The 20,584-nt window shown below is 36.5% G+C and overlaps 1 protein-coding gene across 1 annotated transcript; it reads left to right on the top strand.

The window, feature by feature from the left end:
- The first annotated feature begins 14,364 nt into the window (after positions 1–14,364).
- Positions 14,365–20,077, top strand: LOC104901852 (protein NUCLEAR FUSION DEFECTIVE 4-like). The gene is made up of 3 exons (XM_010689479.4): positions 14,365–14,844; positions 17,197–18,086; positions 19,306–20,077. The coding sequence occupies exons 1-3, from the start codon at positions 14,518–14,520 to the stop codon at positions 19,793–19,795; spliced, it is 1,707 nt and encodes a 568-aa protein (XP_010687781.2). The 5' UTR covers positions 14,365–14,517; the 3' UTR covers positions 19,796–20,077.
- Positions 20,078–20,584: the final 507 nt, after the last annotated feature.

The raw sequence follows: 20,584 nt of genomic DNA, 5'->3' as shown, positions 1-20,584 counted from the left end.
ATGTTGTTTTTCAGAGCATGAGATCCCTCAGAGCGCCTGGGCCTGATGGCTTTCAAGCGCTATTCTATCAAAAGAATTGGGACTTGGTAGCTTCTAAAATGTGTGCATTAGCTTTTGACGTTCTGGAAGGGAGATGTATTCCGAAGCATCTTAATGACACTTTCATTGCCCTGATTCCGAAGATTGACCATCCAGAGTTCGCATCACATTTTCGACCTATTGGGTTATGTAATGTTGCTTACAAAATAATCACTAAGGTCATAGTGAATAGACTTAAACCAATTTTCCCTAGAATTAAATCTAATACCCAATTGAGCTTTGTACTAGGAAGGCAGATAACACATAACATAGTGATTATGCAAGAGGTTCTGCATACTATGAGAAGAAAGCAAGGGAAGAAAGGTTATATGGCGATCAAAATTGATTTCGAGAAGGCATATGACCGTTTGAGGTTGGACTTCATTCGTGACACGCTACATCAAACGAACTTGCCTATACTGCTCATTAATGTGATCATGGAGTGTATAATCATTTCTAGCCTTCAAGTTCTTTGGAATGGAGAACTTACTCAAGCTTTTAAACCAAGCCGGCGAATTAGGCAAGGTGATCCCTTGTCTCCTTACCTATTTGTCATGTGTATGGAACGCCTATATCAAACAATAAAGGAAGCAATTGTCACCCAACGTTGGAAACCGATTTATGCAAGTCGCAATGGGCCAACGCTTTCTAATCTTTTTAATGCGGACGATATTGTGCTCTTTGTGAAGGCGAGTGTCGATCAAGCTCAAGTGATTCATGATTGTCTTTGACATTTCCGTCTGGCTTCCGGGCAAAAGATTAGCCTTCCCAAATCCCGTGTATTCTTCTCAAATAATGTGTCCCTACAACATGCAACAAGAGGAAATAAGTGGGGCGCTTTAGATTGCATCCACGACTGATTTAGGCATGTATCTTGGCATGCCTAATCTAACGAGTCGCATTACTAAGGATACATTCAAGCATATTTGTGAGAAAATTGACAGAAGGTTGGGGGGCTGGAAAACTAAATATTTATCCCTAGCTGGTCGCATTAATCTCGCGAAGTCAACCCTCAGAACTATTGCCAATTACTCGATTTGCAAACTGCTAAACTCCCGAGATCGCTTTCTGATGATGTTGATAAAAGAGTTCGAAAGTTTTTTTTTTTGGGGAGGGGGGTTTTTGAAAACCGTCGCGCCATTCACCTGCTCTCATGGGAGGTATTACAAGAAACAAAACATCAAGGAGGGCTTGCGTTTGCCTACTGCTCGTGACTCTAATGCTGCTTTCCTTACTAAGCTTGGTTGGCGTACACTCACTGAGCCAAACGCTTTATGGGCTCGAGTCATGCGGTCAAAGTACTGCAAGGCCAGGTGTGACATGGACATGTTCAATCCAAAGGTAGGCATGTCCAATGTTTGGAAGGGTATAACGGATAATGCACAAGTCCTATGTGAAGGTATGCGGACTTCGGTTTGTAATGGGAAGAAAACCTTGTTTTGTGACCATAAGTGGGTTTCTAACACCCCCCTTTCTAATCTCACGATTCATCCAGTTCCTGAGGAGCTCTCGGGCGCTACCGTGAATGAAATGTGGGATCCTTTGGTTGGCTGGAAGTGGGATAATTTTGCGCCATATTTGCACCAAGATACGCTGAAGTGCATTCAATCCTTTGAGCTAAAAGAGGATGTCGAACTGGGTGACTTGATTTACTGGAGCTCAGGGAAAAAAGGGAAATTTTCAATTAGCTCAGCGATAAGTATCATGCGGCACTTGAGTGAAACATTGGATGAGGAATGCTGGGATTTGATATGGACGGCTTCAGTTCAACAGCGAATTAAGGCCTTCTTATGGGTGGCGTGCCATGATAGAGTTATGGGCAACTCGATGCGGTTTAAACATAAGCTAGCGGAGGATCCATATTGCTGTATATGCGGAGCGGAGAAGGAATCTACACTACATATTTTACAGGATGGCCCTACTGCTCGTATGGTTTGGAGAACACTGGTAGGTCCAACTGTGAAGCCGGAGTTCTATCAATGGCCGCTTAAAAAATGGTTCACTGCTAACCTACAATATCATGATGAGAAGGGCTATCCTATTTGGCCTACTCTGTTTTGCATTTCGATATGGTGGATCTGGCGATGGCGTAATTGTATTGTTTTTGGTAGGAATAAAGAGATTCCACAAGATGTTGGAGCCTTCATCCATGTGAGGTGTAATGGAACTCGAAGAAGTTTTGAGAAATAACAACTCACAAATAATTCAACTAATTTACGAGGTAGAACTGAGGAGGTGGGCATGCACTGGACTCACCCTCCCATGGACTGGTATGCCCTTAATACCAATGGTGCAACAAAGGGATCTCCTGGTCCTGCTGGAGGAGGAGTGCTAATTCATGATCATCTTGGAGGCACGGTTTCGGCCATGGCTATTAACATTGGCCATATCACTGCTTTTAAAGCTGAAGTGGTTGCTTTAACAAAGGGCCTATAACTTGCAAGAGAGTTGCAAATATCGAAGTTGATTGTTCAAATGGATAATCTTGTGTGTGTGACAATGATTAATAAGCGTGACTGGGGTCGTAATGAGTGCTCGCACATGCTTAAGAGGTGCATTGATCTGATCCAAAATGAAGAGTGGGAAGTACGAGTGGTTCATATCTATCGCGAGGGTAATCGAGCTGCGGATTGGCTAGCCAATCCTGGAGTTTCTCAACTCCTCCCTTCTATAATTTTTTCATCCGCCCCTAATGGGCTTGGTTCTATTTTGGACAAGGATCTTAGGGGCGTGGTGGTTCCCCGTCTCATTCCTCCTTAGTCCGTTTTATTAGTGTGTTTAGTAGTTTAGTAGTTAGTTGTTTGTTTGTGTTCTTTTGGTTGTTTTTTTAGTTCTTTATTTTGGTGTCTGTACCTCCTTTGGAAAAAATAATAATCACAATGAGCTTTCAGACACATTTGCCAATACTAGTTTTATCGGCTTGATTTTTAGAGCTCAAGACATGAAATGTGAACATAGTCGAATAGTTATTAGGGCAAGCAAATATTATTCATTTCATATCGTTTATTCAACAAGTCCAAAGTGGTGTTTTAACTTTAAAGCAAAAAAAGAAAGGGATGATATATTGAATTGTTATGTACTTTGAAAAGGAAGTGGAATTGTAGTTTCTTGCGAGTTGCGACTCACCCTAGGGCCTAGAAGGGGACCAACTTGCAATTAAATGAGGAATATGCTCGATTCTTCAGTTCGATGACTTGTTGATTTTCCTTTCTTGAACAATACTATGAAAATGAACCTTTGGTTGGTCTACCTCATACTTAATACTTTGTCCTTTCTTTTTTATATTTGCATCATTTCTTTAAAATAAAAATTGCATTTTTTGACAAGTATTTTTGTTATTAGATTGCAATTCAAATTCATCCTAACTGTTGTAGCCTGAAAATCAGTGGCTACGATGATGACACGTGGCACTATCCTAACCCTACATGTGGCATGCGCTTATGACAGTAAAGTACATTGGTCAAAAGATTATGTGGGCTAAAGTACACCTTTCTGAGTAAAAGGTGTACTAAAACCACTCTTATGCCCAGCCGAGGCAGCCTATATCTCTGCATAAAGGTGAGGTGTACTGGCCAATCAACATCCGCCACGTGTCACCATTCTATTGCTTAGCCAATCAGATGCTCCCAAATTAGGGTGACATCAAGGTACAATAGTCATTCCAAACAGTATAAATAGTCCTTGATTTCAGGAGAAAGGTACGCTTTTCAGAGAAAAGTACTGTTATTCTGCCATAAATTCTCTCTCTTTCTACTTTCTCTCTCTTAAAGTTCCTTCATATTCCTGATATCTGACTTAAGCATCGGAGGGGGAAATACCACCCAAACCTCCAGGGTGGGTCTCTTTGTTGCAGGTGGCTAGTCGAAGCTCCGGATCAGGAATTGGATCAATCATTGTTGCACAAGTCTCCAAATTAAGAATCCGAAGTTGGGAGTTGTTGTATTAGCTTACTAGTTTCGTACTACGTAACACTAACTATTCGAGAAATCATAATTTAAATGTTTTTACTATCAACGAATTCAATAGGTGCATCGTGTTAGTTAAGTTAAAAATATCAAGCAAATACAAAAATTTGTAGTGCAATTTATACTCGTTTAAGGTACTTATAACCACTCTCACTCTTTACTCATGAGGTTTTATATATTAAAACCTCTTTTTTCATAACAAAGTAGCATAGAAAGTACTAACATGATGTTTGAAAATCTGGGAAGAGGAGCAACAAATGCATTATGCATATAAGATAGGATTATTAGGTGCTAGTTGCATATTTCATTTTCACTCAATATCATATTAAGTAATTATAAATGGTAAACATAATTCACAAAGAAAAACACATCTTTGAAGATAAATTATCATTACCATAGACATAGACATAAAATTATCCTTACAGAACTGCACTAAACTCATTATTATTAATGTCAATTATAAAATTATCCTTACGTTGCAGTCATGCTTAGAGGTGGGCATGGGTCGGACCAACACGCGGGTCGACCCGGTCCGATTTGTGCTCAAGCCTCGGCCCGTTGTCAGCTACGTGGGTCGTGGGTCTGTCATGGTCAAAAAAATTTATTTCATACCTGCACCGGCACAAGCTCACCTAGATGGCCGGTGGGACGAATGCCCATTTCCTTTGTTTTTAGCCTAAAATTGTTAAAAAAAACATAAAATACGGGCTAGGCCCACAGGAAGCACGAATCCGACTCGCGGGCCTGGGCCGAGTCGTGGACAAAACCTGGAAATTTTAGGTCTAGCACGCCACGACCGGCCACTCACGGGCTCAGGCCCATCCTGTCATTTTCCCAAGCCAGCGGGCCGATCCCGTGAACAAGGCTGACCCGATCCATGCCCTGGTCTAATCATGCTCATTACCCCAATAATCAAAGAGGGTATCTTCAGTTCATTTGCAATTTTAACTGAAGCGATAAATCTGTAACTCTATAGATTAATGAGGAAGGTATATTAAAAAAGTGAACGATTGGAAAAATATATTTTGACATACTAATTAGCTCTCGTTAATAGAAATCTAAGGCAGATGTATCCAAGATTAGAGATCAAATTTGTCGATATTAATATCTATTGTCGATATTATTGTCCATCGTCTAATGTAACTATGTAAACTTTCTTAACCCTTAAAAATTCTTAGTCTATAGACATTGTACATTACCGCGGACATTTACTTGCTCACTGGTATCTCCCCATTATACTTTTATTACAAAATCTCATTATAATATTTTATACGAGTGAGTTGATGGCGCGACATGAGACACTAAGAATGCATACATAAAGTTATTGGGAAAAAAAAATTTAAGTTCATATATAAGGCTATTGACATCACAATTCACATATGAAAATGCGGATAATGCATAAGTGAAATGAATAATGTTGCACCATCTTCTAAGCGTGGCAAATTTACAGAGATGTTGATAATCACATATGAAAATACTGACAATAACTCAATAAGACATGTGAAAGGAATGATGCCGCCCCATCTATTAAGCATGGCAGACTTATGGAGATAAATTGATACTTGATAAGTCATTTTTATATATAGTTTTAGGTGCATTTATGTTGCATTTTAGAACATTTAGTTTCATATTTAGGTTCATTATTGCATTATATTCTTAAGTTCTGCTTTTTTACTCCTATTTGGTATGTTTTCTTGTTTTTGATGAATTTCAGGCATTGAAGACTTATTTGGAGTATGATTAGCTAAGCTTAAGGATTAGGAGCACTTGGAAAGGAGTTACAATGCATAAGGATCGTATGGATATGTCATAGTACGAGTTTGAGCAAAAACGAAGCGGAAAATCATTAGAAGAAATGTGAAAAAGAGTCACGTCTACTCTTCTGATCATAACTTCTGATGTGCTTATAATAATCGAGTAATTCCACCAGATTTGAAAACTAGACTTGAAGATCTTTCCAACGATAGGTGGCACGCCCCGAGGAGAGTTCTAGTTAAGGAGTTATGCCTTTCGGAAGATTGCACTGTTTCTGCTGGAATCTGCCACGCGTACGCGCGGATCACTAATCCGCCTATTAATGATATATTTAAGATTTTCCTTATCTTGTAAATTACTTTCCAAGTCATATTAGGTTATTGAATATTTATTTAGATAGGTTTTCATTCTTTCTCTCTCCTCCTCCCTCTCACGTTATTTCTCTAGGTTTTAGTTTTCTCTCCTCTCTTTCTCTCTAGTTTTTAGTGTAAACCCTAGTTTTCATTCTTTTTCATTAATTTATGAGTTTCATTAGTTTCTTTCATTGATTTCTTCAATTATGTTTTCTTTTATAGTTTTAGATTTAATTATTTATTTCATGATAAAATAGTTTCTTTTATTTATGGTTAAGTTGAACCCTAGTATGATTTAATTCATGATTTTTCTTTAAATTCTCATATTAATTATTAATTGTTCTTGCTTAATTGATTGTGCATATGCCAATACTAGATTAGGGATAACTAGTATTGTTATGATTCCATTGTCTTGATCACAACGGGAGTTGGATTTTGACGGATTTGAGTATTTCAATTAAGGACATGAAGTTCTCCACGGGAGTAGGTAGAATGAATTGTTAGGAAGTTTAAAGTGTCGTGTTTAATGTCTTTAATTTGCATGATTCCACGGGAGTAGGCTTGAATGCATATTAGAGAAGCCATAGATACTCGGGAGATCTATGGTACTTTATAGGGTGTACTTTTCCTTGTGAACATTTAATTTATTAGTTTGGGGTAGAAATTATTTTGTATTATTTCGTGCTAGTGGGGATACTTAACTGTAGAGTCTTTTATTTTTATATTGATTAGTATAGTTTAATTCCACCATTATTCTTGATATTAATCTCTCTTAGTCTTATCATTATTTAAGAGCTAATCATAGAACAACTTTCTCTCTGTGGGACCGACTCTGACTTACCCTACTACATAGTTAGGAGGATTAGTTAGGTTATTTATTTTTGTTAGGTGCGCGACACGCCTATCAATACTATGATAGTTTTTCACTCTCCTGCTGATAGAGTATAAATCTATTCATGGGGCCTCAATCATCAGCTTAAGTTTTTTGGTTGAGTTGGTCCTTTGACATGGTATAAGAGCCAGAATGACAAAAAAGTCACAGATTCAAATCTCATCCACCCCCTTTCTCAGTGGAATATTTAGCGCCAGGTATGAGGGACAGAGGGAGACCTGTGCTGCATCCACACTTCAAGCCTAAAAGGCTCTTGCGTGAGGGGGAGTGATAGAGTATAAATCTATTCCTGCATGTAAAAGATTTATATAATCAGCCGTTGTTATCTCCTGAAATGAAGACGAAATTGTCGAAGGAATTTGGCATTTTGGGAGGTTCAGTCGCTTGTAGACAGTCCCTTAAATTAATTGCAAATTATTCGTGTTTCGTGATACATATCACCTACCTTCGATTCCTTAAATTTGGCTTGATATAAGCGAGCATCCAAATACACCAAAAGCAAGGACATAGCCATCAGATCATGATCTAATCTATGTCACACTTCATTCCAAATTATGCCCCCATCCCCCTCTCAAAATGGACATTCTCAAGCCTATCTCAATTTACACGCACCCTCCATCTCATTATTTTTTTCCCTGTTATCACGTTACAATATGATACGATTATAAATGCTAAAGGTAACCCTAAATCTAATGGTTAGTATTTTGATAGGTGATAATGACTAATAACTATGAATTTATTAGTAATTTTGTGGGTTAGGTCTCATGCTAAATGTCCATATAGTGTATCAAGATTTCCAGTGGCGGATCTTGAACAACTTTTGTGAAGGGATCGAGTATACGATCTAAAAGTTTAGCTATCAATATATGAATGCTTAATACAAACTATAGTAATATAGGTAAATTAGTTTTATCGGATACACTATTATCAATGGTGACAAAGATATTAAGTGAACTAAAAGAAAGTATTAATAATAAATGAAAAAAACTTTTCAAGATAATAGAAAGGATGGAAGCTACCGTCAAACAAGAAAAAAGAGAGAGGATGGAAGCAAACGAATAAATGATAATAGAAAAGATTAAAAAATAAAAAGAAGGGAATAATAAGAAGTAAAATATTAAATAGGGTTTTTTTTGGGGGGGGGGGACCAATTAAAATAGGATTTTTGTGGGGAAATACCGCTTAAATTTTTTTTGGAGGGAAGGACCGATTAAAATACGTCCGTTGGCAACTTAACAACACATTACAATTTTCCGGCCAAATTGTCAACTTTCTGACATTGACTTATTTTTCCGTCCAAAACATCGATTTTTTTGTTTCTCCTCCTCCCCCACCCCTACGCCCTACCCACAGAATCCTCCTTCCCCACCCCTACGCCCTACACCCACCCATCGAAATCCTCCTCCGCAACCCCTATGCCCTACACCGTACCCACCCAAAACCCCATCGGAATCCTCCTCCTCCCCCACCCATACTCCATATGCCTTACCCACCAGAATCCTCCCCCACCCTTATTCCCTACACCCTACCCACCGAAAATTCCACCGGAATCCTCCTCCCCTGCGCCCTATGATAGGTGAACCACGAGAGCAGGGACCCACGAGGCGAGAGAAAGAGGGGCAACCAGAGCAAAAGGGGTTGGAGGATTTGGGATTGGGAGGTGAAGAAGAAGGATGAAGCTAGGAAAAGGAGAGAGAAGGAGAGTGAGAGGATTTCGGGGTAGGGGACTAAGGGGTTTTCTAGTGGGTAGGGCGTAGGGGTGGGGGAGGAGGAATAACAAAAAACCGAGGTTTTGGAGGCAAAGAAATTGTCAACGCCGGAAAGTTGACAATTTGGCCGGAAATTGTAATGTGGTGTTAAGTTGCCAACGGAAGTATTTTAATTGGTCCTTCCCTCCAAGCAAAAATTTAAGTGGTGTTTTCTCACAAAAACCCTATTTTAATTGGTCCTCCCCCACAAAAATCTATTAAATATAGTGTAGCGGTCCACATCTTGATGCAATATATTGTAGGATGTGGGATTTAAACCTAGCTTGCACACATAATCTATCATTCTACCCAGTAATCTCGCTCACTTACCATTGTGCCACTGGAATGTCGTGCTTCATATTTTTTCTCAAAACCTTTTAGGGGTGAGGCCCAGACCTACCCTTTATAAGGTCTTCCCCTAATGATATCATTGTTTTGTAAATATATAAAACCATTTAAAACGTAATATCAAGTTATAATAAATTGAACACGATAAAATATTATTATTCGGTTAAAAAAGAGCTATCAAAGTAGTTGTTTACAATTAACTAGTCAAAAACTCAAACAAAACTTTAATATAAAATCTATACACCAATAAACACTACCCCAATCTTAGCTTTTTTTTATTTACAAACAATACTAAAACACTACTTCCACAACTCAAAGCTACTTATATCACTACCTAACTAAACACCCCTATTTTTCTTAATTAGTGTTTTGATTTAGTCAAAACACTAAAATCACCTAAAATTTTGCGCCTAACAGACCCTTATATAACAATAAAGCTTATTTTTTACCAGTTCCTATTATGCTTAACCATTGGGATTACATACAGAAAATGTTTAAATTTACTAATTTATTATATGTAAACCTAAGGGACAAGAATAACTGTATAAGCACTAAATAGTAAATACATTTCATAAAGTATTACTCCCTCCATTGTTTTTTAGATGTAACACGTTGACTTTGATTACTATTCATCCAACTTTCTTTGACCATCAATTGCTATTTACTCCCTCCGTCCCAAAATATAGTTCCCATTTCCATTTTGGGTGTCCCAAAATATAGTTCTCATTTCCATATTTAGTTTCACATTTTTTTGTAATTTGTCTAGAAAAATCGTGTTCCATCATTTATTTGCTTCTTGAATTTTGTTTTTTCCTCTGTTTATTCAACCAAAATGTTACAATTAATGCTCTTTCACCAATTATTCTCCATTCTCTCTCCTAAAATCATCTTTTCCCATACAACATTTATTTAAAATAAACAAAAAATCTTTACTATCCCTCTTAGATTCTACTTGCATAAATTACCAGGAAAAAAGAGAAATGAGAACTATATTTTGGGACGGAAGGAGTATATATGAGGCAAAATATAGACATGTGAGATCTTGTTGTATTCGTCTTGATATACACTTTTCAAATATGAATTTCATAATTTTTATATTAATAAAGTTAGGAATATAATTACGGGTTGAACTTGTGTCTCGACAAGTGTTAAAAGTCAAATATTACATCTATTAAAAAACGGAGCATTAATTTTGTATTTAATGAAAAAAGACAAGTTATTTATTGTTTTTACCTTAATTAACTTTAATTTTTTAAGCCTATATTAGAGGTGATCACGTGTGGGTTCGGATTGCTCGATATCAGGCTGAAATTTTGTCCGCTACCTAGAATAGTCAAGCTTTTGGGATTTTTTCGGGCCTAATTCTAATAGATTAAAAGTTACATCTTTGGCAAAAAATTATAAGCTAGAGATCGGGTGACTTAAGACCAAGTTAGGCTAGGCCCACATGTTGGACTAGACCTGATCATCTCTAATCTATAAATATCAAGTCAAGTATTTTATAATCACAATGAGCTTTTAGACACATTTGTCAATACTAAATTTGTCGGCTTGATTTTTAGAGCTCAAGACATACATGAAATGTGAACATAGTCGAATAGTTATTAGGGCAAGCAAATATTATTCATTTCATAAATTCATATCGTATGTTCAACAAGTCCAAAGTGGTGTTTAAACTTTAAAGCAAAAAAGGAAGGGATTATATATTGAATTGTTATGTACTTTCAAAAAGTGGAATTGTAGTTTCTTGCGACTCACCCTAGAAGGGGACCAACTTGCACTTAAATGAGGATTATGCTCTTCAGTACGATGACTTTCCTTTCTTGAACAATACCATGAAAATGAACCTTTGGTAGGTCTACCTCATACCTAATACTTCGTCCTTTCTTTTTCATATTTGCACCATTTCTTTAGAATGGAAATTGCATTTTTTGACAAGTATTACTTCACTTGCCTCTATGGGAGTCTCGTTCCGGGCTGTTTTCGTCAACCCTAAACCGTCCGTTCAATTTCGTAAGGAAATTAAACGAGGGCGTTCCTCCCTTTACCCCGGTTCTCGGCACCCTCCAGTGGGGAAGGTTTTTGGTGACAACACCTGTTGTTAGATTCCAATTCGAATTCATCCTAACTATCCGAGAAATCATAATTTAAATGTTTTACTATCAACGAATTCAATAGGTGTTAGTTAAAAATGACAAGCAAATACAAGAACTTGTAATGCAATTTATTCTTGTTTAAGGTACTTATAAGTTATAACCATTCTCACTCCTTACTCATGAGGTTTTACATATTAAAACCTTTTTTTTCATAACAAAGTAGTATAGAAAGTAAAAAACCCTAGCCTCCTCCTCTCCCCTTTCTCCTAAAAAATTCTAATCATTTTCTTCTAGTTTGGGGTTGCCATCATCCTTTCAAGGTGGTAAGCCCCGAAATCTTCTTTTTTCTTCTAGTTTTCATAGTTTTTGTTATTAATAATCTTCCATTCTTTCTCTTTTTGAGAGTTTTCTACCTAATTTTTGGGTTCTTTCTCTCCTTTTATAGGAGTTTGATTTTATTCTCTTCCCACGTGGAAGTTTAGAAATTGGTATGAGAAATTGTTCCTATTGGTTGAAGTTCAAGACCATCAACATCAAAGTATTGGAAATTCGGATGCGGTCGACATGGTTAAATCAAGAATTCTCTTCCCCAAACTATGTCAGAATGATAGATTTCCCCATCAATAGCTACGTGATCCAGCAAATACAAGGGGGTTGCGCTGCATGTATTGCTCGATCTGGTTCGTTGTAGTTTATTCGAAAACAAATTTGAATTGATCTTGTCTGATTATGTCTTGTTTTTCTTTAATACTTATTGTAGATGTCGTTTGGCCATCAATTAATGAAATTTCTCTTTCAAAAAAAAAAGTAGCATAGAAAGTACTAACATGATAATGTTTGGAAATTTGGGAAGAGGAGCAACAAATGCATTATGCATATAGGATACGAATTACGAATATAAGGTGCTAGTTACATATTTTCAATTTCACTCAATACCATATTAAAGTAGTCCTGAATGGTAAACATAATTCAAAAAGAAAAACACACATTTGAAGATAAATTATCATTACCATAGACATAAAATTATCTTTAAGAACTGCACTAAACTCACAATTATTACTGCCAATTATAACCACTTACCTAACAAACCGTAAAAGTTAAGGGTGTTCATAGGTGGTTAACCGTCTCGAAATAAAATTTCGGGACGGTAACAGAAGTTTTGGTTCGCCATTTTTGTGAATCGTAACCGTTCAAACTGGTAACTGTATAAAAGATTAACCTGGTCATATTAAATTGTTGATTATCATGTCTTCGACTTTGGCTAATACTTAATCTCTATATTTTGCTTTTTCTGTATGCTGTTAGTGACAAGATTTACGAGATTCTAGCATTTTCCTTATCAGGCTCATGCGTAATATGAAGTTTCATTTATTGCACTGGATAGAGTAATCATATGACTCAATGGTTCTACCAAGGATCTCTTGGCCTAGTGGTTAAGATTGAGGTGCTGTGAACGATAGGTCACAGGTTTGAATCCCCCCTCCCCTTCTTTGTACTTTGTACCGCCTTCGTGACTCATATGGATAAAAAAAAAATATCACTCAATGGTTCTAAGTGCTAGAGCCAAGCCATTATCACTCGATTTCGAGACTATTAACTAGTTTGAACAACTGTCTACTCTTAAAAAGTGCAGTACAATTTGGAATTTTTTTCTTGAATAATGTAAAAGTGGGTTTTAATTCCCAAAATATGCCCAAAAATAAAAAAATTCCCTGCGTACCGTCTACGTAGGACGACACACGAGAAACTATTTTTTTTTTTTTTTTTTGTTTTTGCCCACGTAAACCGCTACTCACAAGTAGCGGTTTACCTAGGCAAAATGTTGCAAGCACATATCAAACTTTGGAGATGGGGATTTCAGTAAACCGCTACTTGGAGTAGCGGTTTTCATTAATGAACCGCTACTTGAAGTAGCGGTTTATATCACTCAGCACCAAGGTTGTACCTAAGTAGAAAAAAAAAATTCAGTAAACCGCTACTTCAAGTAGCGGTTTATTGAAGTAGAAAAAAAAATTTCTCGCGTGTCGTCCTACGTGGACGGTACGCAGGGAATTTTTTTTTTAATTTTTTGGCATATTTTGGGAATTAAAACCCACTTTTACATTATTCACGGAAAAAATTCGTACAATTTGACTAAAAGAAAATTGTTGTTTTTATCGGTCTCAACTTATAACCTTACATTTTTCTCAACCGGCTCACGTGTGATAAGAAGAAAAGTTTATTACATTGGATAAAATTAGTCATTAACGGCCCGTTTGGTAGTTGTTAATAAATTGCGGTAATGAGAATGAATTTTAAGTGTAATTTTATTAGGGAAGCACCCTTAAAATCTCCACGGGGAGGTATTTTTTCTCCATGGGCAAACAATCTCACCCCTAAACTTGTGTTTTTGTCCCCAAGGGGAAGCAATTTTCATTACCACTCATTACCACCCTACAAGGTGGTATTGGATGGGAATGAAAATTCAAGAAGGAAAGTGGACACTTTAGGATAAATTAGCATTACCATGGGAATGGACAATGAGATTTTTCACAAATTTACACACAAATTCATTCCCATTACCACCATTTATGACCAACTACCAAACGGGCCGTTAACTAATCATTGAGATGCATGGGCCAAGTTATTACAACTTGTCTTTTAGATAATGTAACTAGCACAATCAGCTATCTATACTACTTTACTTACTAAATTACTGCATTTACTAAAAAAAAATTAATTAATATAATTATGATAAAAAATTAAATAATAATAAAATAGAATAAATTTATCTGATTTTTCGGTTAACCGTTTTATAAGAAATCATAATCATAATTGTATCGTTTAACCGTAATTTTTATCGGTACGATAACCGAACCGTTTAATTCCAAATTTTCCAATTTCGATAACCACTTATCTTAACCGATTTTTCGATATGATTTTTCGATTTTGGTTTTTTTATGAACACCCTACTAAGAGTGATGGCCTAAAATTAAATATTCAAATTTCCTCCTTTATAACAACATAATATTATTATTATGTACTTGTTCCCACAAAAACTTCACACAAGGCACGAGCAAAATTCCAATTGAAATGATCCGAGGTGGCCCCTTCACTCTTCAGTCTTCATAAACATAAGACAGCTCACTTTTATAATTACACTTCTCTTCTTTTCCCTCTCCTCTAGTCCTCTGCTTTTTTTTTTAATGAACTCAAAATTAAACACACCCCATTTTTTCCCTTGAAAATCAAATCAAACAACATAAATCTCTCTAAAATTGTAGAAAGAATCCACAAAATTAAATGGCGATGAACTTGAAAATGGGCACAAGACCACCTTGGGTGGGTCTTGGAGCAGCAGTTTGGGTGCAAATTGCATCAGGAAATGCTTATAATTTCCCTCTTTATTCACATTCTTTAAAATCAGTTCTGAATTTGAATCAAAGACAGTTAACAATGCTTGGAGTTGCAAATGATATTGGAGAAAATGTGGGTCTTCTTCCTGGGATTGTGTGTAACAAATTCCCACCATGGATTGTTCTTGCAATCGGGGCTTCTTGCTGTTTCTTTGGTTATGGTGTTCTTTGGCTTTCCCTAAGTCGCATTGTTCTATCTTTGCCATATTGGCTGGTAAAAACTAACAACTTCTTTTTTGTAACTCTTGTTTCTTTTTACTGTTTTATCTGGGTTCTTGTTAGATGCATTGTTTTGGGTTAGTGTCTTTTGGGTCAAATTAAATGCAATGTGTTGTTATTTAGTAAATTTTGTATCCATGCAATGTGCTGTTATTTATATCTATTTTGGGTAATTTATAGTACTCGTTTCAATCAATGTCTTTGGAGTGATATTGATGGGTAGGAATCGACCCCTGCTGTAATATTTTGTTTTAATGGTGACGTAATGGGCTTGGTTTTGGGTTAAGCTATGGAGTAAAAGTTATGATTATGATAATAGTTCCTCCGTACTTTTTCAATGGCAACATATATTTTTCAGGGATTCTAAAATTCTAATGCAAACTTTGATCATTAATATCTTTGATGACGTATAAGTAAAAAGTAAAAACTATAAGAAGTTGATAATTGTAAAATATACATTAGTGCAAATCTAATAGTATTACATTTGATAATTAGTTTTGATTACATTTGAGGAAATCTATGGTCAAAGTTTGTCTAGTTTTGACCATGAACAGATATGTTGCAATAGAATAGGATCGGACGGTATAGGTCTGATAGACCAACTATTAGGGTCATTTTTTAGCATTTTAGGTGATTTGATTACTATTGAGGGTAGAATGGTTAGGGTGAGAGTGAGACTATGTTACTTGGACCCTTCATTTTACCTCCAGTACCCATATTGGATCCTCGATAGTCGACACTATGACTTGGTTATGTACACTTCGACACTTCATTTTGGGCCACAATCATGCAAAAGTTTCATCTAGTAGTTGAATTGGACACTTAGACAAGTACCCATGTCTCACATAAATGCTTGATTTCGAGTAAGATTGGGGTGGGCCATATTCTTTTGTCCTTCTCTACATTTTTATTTTATTAGCACATTATATAAGAGCATATGTTTTTGGGTGCACCTAATAAGCTCTTGGTCCTATTGGGTAATTTGATCCAATAGGTTTGGTCATTTTTTGGTGTATCTTGATTCTGATTGTTGTGTCATCAAGACACACGGGCGTGTTGAAGTTTGTAAGTGATTATTATGGAAAATTCTTCCAGGATTGGCAATCCTACTAACATGTTTTAGGCATACTTCTATGTCCCTAAAGTGGTGAATATTTGACATGGCTGATTTGACTTGGAGCATTTTATTTCAATGTGCTCACTGCAGTAGTTTTGAAATCAATTAGTTTTTTGATTGGAAAGAAAATACTGGATTATATAGATTAATTCTTATTTGATGACTGGTTAATACAGTAATAAAATTAGTGCTTTATAAGCTTCACTGTTTGTTATTCTCTTCTTGGTTAGACAAATTTTTTTAATTATTGGTTTCCTTTAGGGGAAGCCTTAGTGGTTTGTTCGGATGTCCTCATGTCCTATATGGAAAATCTGTCAAATCTTTATTTTTCTCAAAGGTTCTCCATGTTTTTCATGAACTGCACTCTTTTTGTTTCAGTGAAAAAGCTTCAATCTAAAAAAACCAGTTTTCATTTGAGAGTAGTCAAAGTCAGTTTCAGCAGAATTCAATGACACTAGCTGTTAAGATAATATTTTGAAACACTTGCTAAAGAGCTTACTAATGCTCATCTAATGAAGATTCAATGCATTAATTGATAAGCAAGAATCATGTTCTAGTTTGTGCTTTATGAAATTTTTAAGTCCTTTTCTCATGCTTCTTGTGCAATCCTCTTGGATTTAGCTCCTTTTTCTGTTGGAAGTGGTAGTTTTGACTTTACAGTGTGCTTAAATGAAGGGATTTTGAGGAATGTTAGGATGATAAGAAGTTATTTTTTGTCATTCTTTTTTCATATTATCCAAATCAGAAAATGAATTTTCTTTTCTTTTTCCTTGCAAATTTGCTATCCGACTACAGTGTTTGGCGTGTTTATGTTTGGAAATCTGTTACTGGAATATTTCCATACTTCATCGCTCACCATGCTAACTTGGGATTTGGGAAGAAGTTGGATAGAATTAGAATACATTGTACCTCTATTGTCTTCTGTTTTCCAAGTCATAGTCTACCCTCAGAAGTAAAAGACAAAAAAGTGAAGAACCAACATGGAAATTAGAGTATCTATGTTTTTGTACTGCTGTTAGCATCCACGAGAATTGAAAATTTTATAGTGAATTGCCGGTGTTATATCTATTTGCTATCCCTTTTTCACTGGAACGTATATTTTTTCGGTCTTGTGGAAACAACCACTATCTATCTGAACTGGTTAGATGTTATTTATGTATGAAGTACCAACTTTGCTGTTAACATAGCAAAAACTCAAAGCTGATTTCTTTTACTTTCATTGCTACGCAGTTGTGGCTGGCACTTGTTGTCGCCACCAATAGCAGTGCATGGCTGAGCACTGCAGTGCTTGTTACCAACATGAGGAACTTTCCTGTTAGTCGAGGAACAGTTGCGGGCATCTTGAAAGGCTATGCAGGCCTAAGTGCTGCTGTTTATACAGAGATCTATAGTGTTATTCTTCACAGCTCTTCTCCCAACCTCTTGTTGTTCCTGGCTCTTGGAGTTCCTATCTTATGCTTTATTGTCATGTATTTTGTACGACCTTGTACCCCATCTTCCCGAGAAAGCTCTGCTGAGAACTGTCATTTTGCTTTCATCCAAGTTGCTAGTATTTTGCTCGGCATTTATCTTCTCTCAACCACTATTCTGGGTTACGTTTTTTCTCTAAACCGTCCTATGTCCTACATTATACTTACCTTCATGATAGTCTTCCTTATGGCACCTCTCATGATTCCGTTAAAGATGACACTTTTCCCGTCAAATTCTAGGCAGAGTAATATGAATGCACAAGAAACGGGGTCTTCAAGTTCCTTGATTGAATCCACAGAACCATTGTTAACTCTGTCATCCTCGGCAGGAAATTTGGGAAGTGTTTATGAGAATGAAGACTCATCAGACATTAATATGCTCCTTGCTGAGGGAGAGGGCGCCATAAAGAAGAGGCGACCTAGACGTGGGGAGGATTTCACGTTCCAGGAAGCAATTATTAAGGCTGATTTTTGGCTTCTTTTCTTGGTATACTTTGTTGGAGTTGGTTCAGGGGTGACAGTTCTTAATAACCTTGCTCAGATAGGGATAGCATTTGGAATGCCAGACGCATCAATACTCTTATGTCTCTTCAGCTTTTTCAATTTTGTGGGCCGTCTTGGTGGCGGTTCTGTTTCTGAGTATTTTGTCAGGTTAGTATCCTCATTATAAGCACAAATATTATAGTATATATACATATATGTTATCCACTTAGGTGTTAGTATCATATGAAGTACTTCTTACTGGTATGCTTCAAATCGGCAAAGTAAGGTGAAGACTTTATGGCTTATATTGGGCATTCTTCCACTTACCGACATGGTTTGACAGTTTCTATGTCTCTTATCTCTCATTCCAAAAGACAATTTTGATTGGTCCTTCCATGGAGTTTAACCTATATATATTCCCTTGTCAAAAAGGAAGTTCCTTCTGGAAAATTTTGGCTCTGAAATGTATGGTTGATTCAATTTACCTTGCAAGTATTGAGCCAAAGTTGTTTCTGATAGATGATTGGATGTAAAGTTCGAGCTTCTTGAAATCCTTAAATTATTGTAGAGTTGAATGTTTGTTACATTTTCTTTCAATTTACAAGAATGCCCTGCATAAGGGTGAATATGTCAATGAGTAGTAATAACAAGTATCTGTCATACCATACCAATAGGAATTTCTTTCAGGAGCCATGGATCCTATTCTCGATGACAATTTCTTTATGTTTTAGGTATCTTTAAGGGTGTTTACTATCGACTGAATGTGGGTGGGGGGGGGGGGGGGTTATTGAATACAAACACTTGGGGTCCAATCTTGGAGATGGGACGAAAGGTCCTCTTTCTTTCAGTCCACCTTTCGAAAGAAAAAGAAAACACTTAGCCTTCCTAAAATAGATTTTGGTTGGGAGGAAAACATTCTCGTCGAAAAGTGGTTATTCATATCCCTTTCTTTGGTCTCTAAAGGGTGGAAAATTGTTTTCCCAAGAGTGGCAAAGATATATGAAGGAACGTCAGTATACCACATTTACTTCCCTAACTTTACCTTCCGCTTGTTCTGCTTCCATCCATCCTCTTCCCTCGATTTTTATACTATTCTTGTTAGGAACCAAACAAAGAAAAAATAATTCACAATCATATTTTCCCTTCGAAAAATCTTATTCATGGAAGATCATATTCCATTAATTTTTTTTTGTGTCCAACAACTCCAACCACCAAACAGAGCCTAATCGGTTATAGCCTTCTCTTGGACTCATTGATTACAGCTGCCTAAGAATTTGCATGAAGCTGCACAAGTAACAATTCCAAATATAACTTTGAGTTATATTCTTCATTTCTTTGTTTGATTAGGATAATCTTGCATTTGTTTACAGTGCTTTCTAATTTGCAGGACAAGGACACTTCCTAGGACAATCTGGCTGACATGCACACAAGTAATAATGATAATCGTGTACCTTCTGTTTGCTTGGGGTGTTGATGGCACCCTCTATGCTGCAACCGGGATGTTAGGTCTCTGCTTCGGTGTTCAATTCTCTATCATGATCCCCACTGCCTCTGAATTGTTCGGGCTGAAGAACTTCGGGATAATCTACAACTTCATGTCTATTGGCAACCCACTTGGTGCACTTCTCTTCTCGGGTTTACTAGCCGGATACATTTATGATATTGAGGTTTCAAAGCAATATGGTATAAATATCCCATATGCTAACTCACATACGTGTTACGGCCCAAACTGTTTCCGGATCACTTTCGTTGTACTGGCTTGTATATGTGGCATTGGCTCCATCCTGAGTATTGTTTTAACCACACGGATAAAACCCGTGTATCAAATGCTTTATGCTGGAGGATCCCTTCGGCAGCCTTCAAGCACAAATGAATGAGAATCCGGAGCTTGAAGTTTGTGAGGTAGCATATGATTTACCAGCCTTTCTCTTGGCTTTTATGTAAATGTAGATCATATATAGTATAGATGTACAGAAGGAAGAAGGCCAAAATATATGTGCTTGGTCAAATCAGAACTTATAGGTCTTTGATTTGTCTGTCTGATTGGTGAAAATATATGATGGGGGTGTAATACTGTGTAAATTTAGGATTGTGCTATAATCACATGGTGTAGCTATTGAATTCTTTTGAAGATGATAATACGATAAAAAGGTTACCTATCCTCCTTTTGCAGATAGCATCACCGAAGTACAAATTTGGATATCCAATTTTATGAAGTGTACACTTCATTATATAAACTGGTAGAACACCAACAATAACTCCACACATTTTCATGGAGGAAAAACATGAAAAATTCGAATGCAGCACGTTTCATCCCTTTTTTTCATGCTAGTAAAATTCACGTGACTTTCTAGCATTATTTTAAGCATAACATGAAATCGACACGAAACTAAATATAGGCATCACTAGTTTATTGCATTACCCAAATTTGAAATATAGGTGCAAGAGGGCCATTACCATACTCATAAATCATATCTAACTTATCTAAACTTATTATTACTTCTCCTCAAAAAAAAAAACTTATAATAATTGGTAATAACTTTGACTTTAATATGGATACCCCTTCTAAAAACTTCTATATCTCTACGAACTTGTTTATGAGTAGAATACATTCCTAGTCAAGGAAGTATCTACGTACAAGTTCATTCATCATATACCCGGTTATA

This window comes from Beta vulgaris, chromosome 8, assembly GCF_026745355.1.
Source record: "Beta vulgaris subsp. vulgaris cultivar EL10 chromosome 8, EL10.2, whole genome shotgun sequence".
Classification (NCBI taxonomy): Eukaryota; Viridiplantae; Streptophyta; class Magnoliopsida; order Caryophyllales; family Amaranthaceae; genus Beta; species Beta vulgaris.
This window is presented reverse-complemented; position numbering and strand designations above follow the sequence as displayed.